This window comes from Sinocyclocheilus rhinocerous, unplaced genomic scaffold, assembly GCF_001515625.1.
Source record: "Sinocyclocheilus rhinocerous isolate Xijiao unplaced genomic scaffold, SAMN03320098_v1.1 scaffold1938, whole genome shotgun sequence".
Lineage (NCBI taxonomy): Eukaryota > Metazoa > Chordata > Actinopteri > Cypriniformes > Cyprinidae > Sinocyclocheilus > Sinocyclocheilus rhinocerous.
In genome coordinates this window covers 2,077,246-2,087,622 of record NW_015629065.1, presented here as the reverse complement: position 1 = coordinate 2,087,622, position 10,377 = coordinate 2,077,246, and the positions used below count along the sequence as shown (strand labels likewise).

Below are 10,377 nucleotides of genomic sequence, written 5' to 3'. Positions count from 1 at the left end.
TTTTTTTAAGTTATTTATTTTATTATTAATAAAATGAATAAGGTTTTTTTTTTGTTCTTTCTTTCTTTTTCTTTCTTTTTTCTTTTTTCTCCCCCTTCTCGCATTATGTCAATCCCATAAGCACGTATTCTGTTCCACACTCCAGTCCAGTCGGTGGCGGTAATGCACCTAGAAGTTGGTTTGCCAACCGCCAATAAACACCAAAGAAGAAGAAGAAGCAGAATCTCCAGCTATCTCACGCTAATTCCAGCCCGTCGTTATGGTTTCACTTCTCAGCCAACCGTTTACTTTCATTGTCAAACACCGGCTGGATCTGCTTGTGTGTGGATCGGCAAAATGTTGATTACTGAAGTGGTTGTGTGTGAGAGTACGAATCATATCGCTGAGAAGTAAAGCACACACACTTCCCGTGTAGTCTTTGTGTTCGGCCTACGGATCAGTGCTGTTGCATTTACCGAAAATCCTCCGCTTTACCGGGTGAGTAAATACTTGTCTCTGGTAACGTTATATCCACATTATTTCATTATAAAAGACGTGTTAGTGTATGTGCCATGTTAAAGAAAGGTTTTAAACTGACGTTTTGTTCATCTGTTTGGAGGTGTGGCTAGTTATATGGTTGCTAATTTCTGATATTATAAAAGAGGCTGTGTTTCAAGACATAGTGAGCTACCTTTTAAGACAGCATTACCGGAATTATATAAACATCAACAGTCTTTTGGGCATAGGTCCATTCGGCGTTTCAAGTATCAAAAATTTGTATAGGGAGACCTTAGACAAAATGACAACCTGAGTCACTATCCACTTTCATTATATGAGCATTCATAAAGCGGTGGCTGACGCTGTCTGTCTCCAACCATCTACCTAACATCTCATTTTTTGTTTAATGAAAAAAATAGTTTTAAAGTTTTAAATCGTAGTGACAAGACTTTTCATTTATAGATGAACTAGCCCTTTAAATGCTGCCTACGTCGGCAGCTCACTATGGTTTGAGACGCAACCATAGAGACTCAAGTTTATTGACGCTAATTTACTGAAATGACAGCGTGCTGTTTATAAGCTTTCAGCGGGTTCGTAAAGGTCAATGATTGTGTTAAACGTAAACTAGTCAGTGTTCATTCATGTGTGAGTGGGTTGTTATGTTTTAAATGGGGTTTTTGCAAAGTTGTTTGGTTTAGTAGCTGTTAGTTAGCCACTGCTAACACCGACAACTACTGTAGCGCAGTATCCTTTCGCAATAATATTTGTTTCGTTTATGTATATTTAAATACGTACTGCCTGTTGTTTTTATGTAGTTATTGTACTTCAATATTAACAGTTTTTTTTATTTAGGTTGATATCACATTTTTTATGTTAGGTTTTAGAAAATTAACCGTGGTTTCCTGTAAACCATGGTTACTGTAGTTAAACTATGGTAACAACAAATTAACCATGGTTTGGCTACACTAACTATAGTTTAACCATGGTATTTGTAGTAAAATTGTGGTTATACAGATGGTAACCAATAGGCCAAAAAAAACATAGTTAACGTTACTCCACTTTTACTACAAAAAACCTTGGTTAATTTTCTTAAGGCTGTGCTGTACTGATTACTTACAAACTGTATGCCTTAAAGGAGTCATATGATGCGATTTCAAGTTTTCCTTTCTCTTTGGAGTGTTACAAACTGATTGTGCATAGATAAGATCCCTGAAGTTGCAAAGACTAAAGTCTCAAAACCAAAGAGATATTTTTTATCAAAGTTAAGACTCTGCCACGCCCCCCTAAAACTGCTCGTTCTAACAGTCCCCCACATATCTATCTCACTATGTGGAAACATTTGCATAATGCCGCCCAAATGTGCACGCAAAGAAAGAAGGTAAAATAATGATCTTTAAAAAAGCATCATATGACCCCTTTAAAGCAAAACATTGTTCAGGAGACAAGACCTGGATATTATTGTAACATCAGCAATACGCCTTTAAATCAATAATATTAATTAATAGCACTAATATATTACATATGTTATTAGAGCATATAATTCGAGATCAGTGACTAATATCACTGCTTAAGTGTTTTACTTTAACAAGCTACATGCAATAATTTATTAGTGTAGCATTTTATTTACAATTTGCATGTTTGCATTGTCGTGTTTTCTGTCCACACTGAAAATACTTTAATGCGTAATGTTTTTTTAGGAGTGAATACCTCCCAGGCTGTAGGATGCGTGTTGACTGCACCATCAGCTTTGCTGTGTCTGGCTGCTGGTGGCCTGCAGTAGCACAATGACCGACACATCTACCCGACCCGTACCAAGACACCCTCTAAAGTTCTTCCAATGATATGATAGTAGCCACCTGGATTGCATTCTGTGCCAGCAGGAGCCTCGTGCGGGTTCTACGACTCACCGTAGAACAGCTGCAGTCAGTGCAGTTTTGGCCCAGCCTCTCTTCCGGCAGAGCCATGGGGAACAGCTGCGTGTGCAGAGAGGACAGTGACATGGAGGAGGGATCAGCCCCTCGCAGGCAGCTCAGGCGAGTGGATAACTCTGTGTCTGATCCCCCAGAGGCCAGAGGCAGCCGGCCCAGGGACCCGGTTCGACCGCCCCGGCGAGGTCGAGGACCGCACGAGCCACGTCGGAAAAAACAAAACGTGGACGGTTTGGTACTGGACACGCTGGCTGTCATCAGGACTCTTGTTGACAAGTGAGTGAACATTTAATGAGGAGGATCTGTAGAGATTTGTCATTAAATCTGTGTAGGAATGAATCATGCACGTCATATCAATTTCAGTTCCCTGTTTACTTAATTGTTTACTCAGCAATAACATCTCTCCATCTTTGGCTAAAAGCATTGGCTTGCTATTAAACATCCATTTGCATTGTGGTTTCTTTTTCCAGTATTGTTGTCTACCACAGTGATGCCACACCGTCTGCAAGAGCTTTTACTTTTAAAATAAAGCAGCTTTAAATGTGCAGAGCTTATGGAGAAGCCTGGCAGAGCTCTCTAATGAGCATGCCATTATTTATTTATTCATTCGTTCGCACAGCACCACATTTAATCTTAATGTATTGCCCAAGACAGCAGCTTGAGATAACCGAGAGCTTCATGTTTCTTTTAACATTTTGGCTGGATATCAGAGTTGCCAGTCAGTCTTCCTCTTTGTCACATGTTCTTACACCTTCCCACACAGCCGGCCTACTGCTATCTAATGATGGATGTTCACTTTGGACGAAAAGTTGTTCTATGTGTACATCACATTTGGCGGCTCTGAACCGGATTTGCAAGGCCTGCAGTATTGCCTGGATATTTTAATAGTTTATAGTCATCCCTGAAAAGAAATCTTAGATTATGCAGCTTTATAGGAAAAGGAAATATTCTGTTCTTGTTTTGATTCCAAAGAAAAATACCTAAAGGGCACAAGGGGGAGTCTCAGCTTTTCTTTTCTTTTCTTTTCTTTTTTTCAGCTGGAATATATTTTGGTTGCTCAACCACATCCTTTGACAGCTGTTTTTTATTCAACAGAAACCCTAGTTTTGATGACACACACACACACACACCCCTACAGCTTTGTCCTTGATTGTGTTAATGTGTTAGGGCAGTGATTCTCAACTAGAGGTTTGGGGCCCAAGGGGGAAACAGGATGACCTAAAATGATTTGATCGTATTATAAAATAAATTCTAAAACCGCTGAAATCTGACCTCTCCCCCCATAACTTGTTTTGTTAAAAGATTTAGTCTCAATTTATATTAGGTGGCCTTACCTACTGTGTACTTACATTTAAATTAATCGTTTGATACAGTGCACTTATTGTGTACACCAAGTACATAATTCTTACTTTTTAGGCCACCTAAAATAAAGTGGGACCAAAGAATTTATTGAAAGATTCAATCTCATAGAAGCACAAAGTGATTAATAGTGACTAATTTAATATCAACACCCAGTTTCTGTTAATAAAGTTTGAAGGCAAGCAATATTGTCATAATTGCTATACTAGAGCAAATATTTTAGCCAGTATGGGGGGCCTTTGAGTCAAAAAGTTTGAGAACCTTGTATTAGGGGGGGCCTCTTCTGTACAGAGCAGAAAATCAGTGTATTTCTAACTAGAACATATCCCTGTGTGACCATTACACAACAACCACAGAGCAGTCAGACACCCATGGCTGGGGGCATTAGACCTCTCTCACTCTCTCTCAGACTCTCTCTTTCTCTTTTTCGACCACCCTCATAGCTATCTTTTCCTTGGCCCCGTCTGCTGTTTGAAAACATCACCCCTAGTACCCACCAACCACTGATTTATGACTGACAAATGAACTACACCGGCGTCACACTGCAGAATAGAGGCAAATTTATTTTCCCTGCTTAAATGTCTCTGGTGGTGTTTTGATCGGGCCCAGCTCCCTCTAGGAGCACCTCAAGGGATTTTGCTATCGCTGCTTAGATTTACTGTTGCAGACCCAGCCTGCAAAATGGATGCATACACCCTAAAGCCAAAACAGCCCCAGCAGCAGTGGCGGCGGCAGTCTGCCCTCCAATAGCAATCCGTCATGTGTCACACAATCACCCATTATACCATTAGGCTTTCATAACTGATGTCTGTAGCAGCCAAGGACTAAATAAGATGCTTACACCCTGGGTATGAGGCACACAGGCAAACATTTTCTCTATTAGGTTGCGCTACTTTTTGCCATTAACTTTTGTATTTGGTCTTTTTGTGTTTCAGTGACCAAGAGCCGCCATACTCCATGATCACACTTCATGAGATGGCAGAGACAGGTGAGTGAAAGACACTTAAAATGCTGCAGCATTTCCATGAGGGCATTTCAGCATTTCAAATCTGCTATTGCGCTATATACCAATATAAGAGAGTTCTAATGCTCTTGTCATCCATGTGTTCCATTGTTCACATGTGGGTCGTGGGACTCACAAACATTCAAATGTTGGCATTCTGATTGGAAGGAGTAAAGTTTATACACATTCAGATGCATATGTGACCCTGGACCACAAAACCAGTCTTAAGTGTAAATTTTTCGAAATTGAGATTTATACATCATCTGAAAGCTGAGTAAATAAGCTTTCCATTGATGTATGGTTTGTTAGGATAGAACAGTTTGGCTGAGATACAACTATTTGAATGTCTGGAATCTGAGGGTGCAAAACAATCTAAATATTGAGAAAATCACCTTTAAAGTTGTCCAAATGAAGTTCTTAGCAATGCATATTACTAATCAAAAATTAAGTTTTGATATATTTACAGTAGGAAATTTACAAAATATCTTCATGGAACATGATCTTTACTTAATATCCTAATGATTTTTGGCATAAAAGAAAAATAGATCATTTTGGCCCATACGGTGTATTTTTGGCTATTGCTACAAATATACCTGTGCAACTTAAGACTGGTTTTGTGGTCCAGGGTCACATATATACTTACCCAGGTCACGTCTTCTATGACTTATATGTGATTATTTGTATGGATAATGGGATCTGCTGGCTCACTCATAACATTATTTTGAGAATGCATTATGGGGCAACCATCATCCCAAACTTGTTATGAGAAGCACTTATATACCGGCTGCTGTCAACAAAAGAGAAGCTTAAGTAGGCCATAAAGCCATAAAGACAGCCACAAATGCTAGTATTGTAAAGAATGCTATCTGTAAAATAAATGTATTATTGCTTCTTTTTCTTAAATACAATTTTTTTTATTTTACAGTGAAATATTACAACAGTAGTATATCTTATCTTATTTTGTTTAGTATTTGTATTTAATATGAAAATAATATTTTTAAGTAATTCTTTTATAGTCATATTGAAATATAATGTCAGCATTTTTGGCAAATTTGTGCATCCCTACAAACAAGAACGGCAAACCTGAAGTTAAAAAAAATATATATATATATTTTCTTTTTTTTTTTATTGCATTTTAAATTGCAGTCACAATTTTTATCATAAAAATTGTAATTTTTTTTTTTTCTCAAATGGTGCAGCTGTACCACCTCCTGAGGTCATTGGATTGCTATTCATCTTATGCTTGCTCTTTTCATGATTGGGAGCTATCCAGTGTATGAAGTCTAAAACCCCCCTAAAATGCCTGCAGAGAATTATATGTTAGAATTCCCAATCATCTCAATGCTTGAAATCTCAGATGCTTGAAACTAACTGACTTGGATGTTGGCATTTTTGCTTCGTATAAATGAGCCATATAGATTTGTTTTGAATGGATCACCTGAGTCGTAAATATGACCCAAATGATCTCGAACCACAGGAGAATGACAACACTGATGGCACGACGAGAATGTGTGCAGTCACAACAAGCTCTTCAGCTTTATTACTTTCTACTTGCTCCAGGCGTGTGCATGAGCTGTGACGTTAAATGGTGTCTACTTCATCTACTCAAATATAAAGCAGAGAACATTAATTGTTGAGTTTTATTTAGTCAGAATGAGTAGCTACTTTTGAATGTCTGTCAGTGGAGAAACAATGTAGTTATTATCCAAAGTGAACAAGCCAAACCTTGACTCTAGTTCCAGGCTTGTTTTTTCCATCAGGGGAACAAGTGCAGCTTGTTGTGACCCCCTGGCTACTGATTAAGTTATTAGGATGTTAATCTAACAGCGGAAGCTCTGTGGGTATTAGTGACGGCTGCTTTTGAAGTTTGGCTTGTGCTCTGCGCTGCCATTGTCATGCCGTCACTCCGTTCTGTGGCAGTGACTGAAGTGAGTGGGTTGCTGCTCAGCTGCAGCTTTAAAGTCCCTCAGAGCCTCAAGACGGCAGGAACAAACACTGTGTATGATAGTGTGTAAAAGCTACACTGCTTTTGCTAGTTTACAAGGGCAGTGCTCTGCTGTTTGTTTACATGCCCCTTTTGCATACAAATTTACTTTATATCTTTTTTTTAATTACTCATGGATGTTACCTGCAGCGAATCCGTTGTAATGTTGAGGTCTGTATATGGACCGGAGTCACCGAACTCTAATCAGGGGTCAAAATTTAGCAAGGTCATGTGCAGGTCACCAGCCTGCCACTCTCTTCTTGTGCCATTGCCAAAGCCTCTGTGACTGTTGATTTTATTTATACGTTCATCTGTTGCTCCGAGCTGAGCCTGCATGTTGTGGTTTGAGACTCTGTGGCATCAGGTGGCTGCTAAGAACTTCATGCAGGAGTAAACAGGTGGAAACTACTCTGGGCTTCAAAATTGAGATCAAAACCCCCTGAAGAGCATATGAGTTTAGTAAATCATGTTTGCGTCAAAGTGCGTTTTTGAGTGTTTTCTGTAAAATAAATGTGTGATTTTTAGCAATTTAGTTTTCTAATTTGCTCATTGTTATCATCATATATAATATTTACTTTTTTATAGACCATCATCTGCTCTTGAGATGTTGGCATTAGCCATTGGAAGAACCCATATTGTTTAACCAATACTTTTCAATGTTGTTTGAATGCGTTGTCATAATAATGGCTCTGTATTTCCTACTGTCCCGTAGACTGAACTTGTGTTTGTTCTTCCCCCATCCTCTTTTTCTCACGCTATAGATGATGGCTGGTTGGAAGTGGTGCAGTCTTTAATTAGGGTAATTCCTCTAGATGACCCACTAGGACCGGCCGTAATAACCCTCTTACTGGATGAATGCCCTTTGCCAACCAAAGTGAGTTCACGTACATTACCACACAACATTGACTACCAAATTATTTTTCCACCTCTGCTTTTGCTAATGGACAGTAATGCAGCTGTATTTTTGCTAGCACTTTGAAAATGGGACCACAACATTTCCCCGGTATTTGAATTTATGCTGCTTTTGAGTGATATCCCTCTCTCTTTCTTTAATTGATTTCAGCAAACGTTTCATTTTTTTTGCACTAAAACAGTTATTTTTTCCATTTTACATTGATAACAGAAAAAAAACGGTTTGTAATTTCTGTTTAAAGTTTATGATTGCAGACATCATCATGCTTTACTGAGCATTAAGATTCAAGATTAAGGTTTTATGATGTTATGCAACTGTTTTTGTACTGATGCAAGATTTATTGTTCATTTGTTCTGTCCTCTTTTGGTTTGGGTCCATCACATTCCAAATATAGAAAAATAATATGAAGTATCTTTGTTTTGTAAAGTATTTAATTCACTAAATTATCTACGAAGTAACTATATTGTGATATATATTGTTACCTTAAAATACACTAAAGCTTAAAGTTATTAAGATTTTTTTATACTTAAAAATTAATTATTTTATTCAGTAAGGATACAATAAATTGATCAAAAGTGACAGTAACAACCTTGTAACAAAAATATATGTTAAGTATGAGTAAAAGTATATTATTGCTTCTGACTCCTTGTTTGCGTTTTGAGGAAGAAAGTGCAGCTAATACTAAGGGGAAAGAGCATTTGTTCTGTGTATGTTAGTTTCCGGTTGAGTGCATTATTTTCTGACCCTTTCAAAAATTCAGTCATTGATGAAGTGTTTGTATTGTCAGGATGCTCTGCAGAAGTTGTCAGACATGTTGAATCTGAGTGCTGCTGTGGCGCGTCAGGATGCCCTCATCCCAGCCAAACACCGCAACACCACAGCAGTCCTGGGCTGTCTGGCTGAGAAACTGGCTGGTAAGGGACATGCGCACACACACACGCACACTGCATTTACTAAAGCAATGCTGCAAGCCTTTTACCCACTCTGACAGTGTCAGAGTGGGTAAAAGGCTTGCAGCATTATATTTTAGGATTTTTTAAAATCAATCTGAGATCTATTGCATCTCATTTTACATCATATTTGCACTAGCCTGTTCCTCCAAATCTAAAGAGCTGAGTTTGCAGTCTGTGAAGGCCTGTCATGCCTGAGCATGCTGCAGGCTCCCTCAGATGCCTGTTATTTGACAGCTCTGCTGAGGCTGCTGCACACAAACACACACACGCACACTGTCCAGTTCTCTCAGTTTGAAGATACGTGCTTCTGTTTTTAAGGTCAAAGACATTGCCCAAAGGAATAATTTGGTTAATACTGGAGTACTTCATCTTTTTACCCATCTGTCTACAGGTCCAGCGAGCATTGCGCTTCTCAGCCCTGGAACTCTGGAGTATTTACTTGAGAGTTTGGTAAGAATGTTGAGTGGTTTTATTAAACATACTGACTAACTGGGTAGTTCTTAAAGGGGTCACATAATGGAAAACAGGAATTTTCTTCGTCTTTTGAAGTGATAGTTCAAATTGCTACATAGATATACTCTAACATTCATAATACAAAGCTTCCTCCCCAGTATACTTAGAATATTTATGGAAACTAAGCTGTGAAATACCCTTTGGTTTTGCAAGAGCAATTGCATTAAAGCTGGTATTATAGCCATTAAAGTGGTCTTGTTGTTCTTCTAGAGTTCTGAGGCCCATCCCACTGTTATGCTGTTTGCTCTCATCGCTTTAGAGAAGTTCTCTCAAACCAGTAAGTCTAACTGATCTCAGTTCAAAATGTTCAATCAGGAGCTTCTCAGAAAGGTACTTTAATGAGAGCCTGTCTTTATCTCAGGTGAGAACAAGTTAACAGTGTCGGAATCATGCATCAGTGACCGTCTGTCTGTTCTGGAGTGCTGGGCAGATCATCCAGACTACCTGAAGCGTCAAGTGGGCTTCTGTGCCCAGTGGAGTCTTGATAACCTCTGTGAGTATCTTTCACTGCATTGGTGCACATGTTATTAATATTTAGCCCAACTGTTTGTATTTTGTGATGATTTTGTCAATTTAAGTCAAATATTAAGCTTGTACGTTGTGTCTCACTGATAATTTTATCTTTGGTCACCCTTTGGCCTGTAGTTATTAAAGAGGGGCGCCAGTTTACCTATGAGAAGGTCAACTTAAGCAACATCAACGCCATGCTGAACAGTAATGATGTCAGCGAATATCTCAAGATCTCTCCTACTGGACTGGAGGTGAGAGGCAAAGCATTATTGTAACTCTGGGTAAAATTCAGCAAAATGGATTTCGATAATGTAAGACGTGTTCAACAGAACTGAACTACACTCTGATTGGTAGATAGAAGACATTTATTTAAAGCTCTTTCAAAATGCGAATAAGGAAATAAATGAAAACCTGTGCGGAATGCTGTAGAGATATGAAAGATGACTGTTCCGATTCTGTGGAAATCTACAGTATTCTGTGTAGGCTTACTGATAAGGAACAGTTCTGTTTTTTTCCGTTTTAATTTTTCTGGACTCCTTTTTAATGGTTAAATTAAATTGTATTAATCAAAAAGCATGTCTAATGAATTAAAATCATGAAATTTAAACAATTTAACATCAATTTATTAAAAGTTTAACAAAAATGACGTTTAGGGCCCTATGAAATGTTTTATTTTTTCCAACCTTATGTTTTATTGTTACCAAATTCTGTGTTTTAGCATGTCTAATTATTTGAAA

At 38.3% G+C, this 10,377-nt stretch overlaps 1 protein-coding gene across 3 annotated transcripts in view; it reads left to right on the top strand.

The window, feature by feature from the left end:
- Positions 1–214: 214 nt before the first annotated feature.
- LOC107738742 (RING finger and SPRY domain-containing protein 1) overlaps positions 215–10,377 on the top strand; it is an 18,640-nt gene continuing 8,477 nt past the window's right edge. The window contains exons 1-9 of one of the 3 annotated variants that reach the window (XM_016550572.1): positions 215–477; positions 2,175–2,681; positions 4,700–4,752; positions 7,513–7,625; positions 8,452–8,578; positions 9,009–9,067; positions 9,341–9,407; positions 9,492–9,623; positions 9,776–9,891. In XM_016550572.1, coding sequence (XP_016406058.1) covers positions 2,320–2,681; positions 4,700–4,752; positions 7,513–7,625; positions 8,452–8,578; positions 9,009–9,067; positions 9,341–9,407; positions 9,492–9,623; positions 9,776–9,891 — 1,029 coding nt within the window. In that variant the 5' untranslated portion in view covers positions 215–477; positions 2,175–2,319. Of the gene's footprint in view, positions 478–990; positions 1,078–2,174; positions 2,682–4,699; positions 4,753–7,512; positions 7,626–8,451; positions 8,579–9,008; positions 9,068–9,340; positions 9,408–9,491; positions 9,624–9,775; positions 9,892–10,377 lie in introns of those variants that run through there. The other 2 variants (XM_016550573.1, XM_016550575.1) reach the window with 2 other exon arrangements.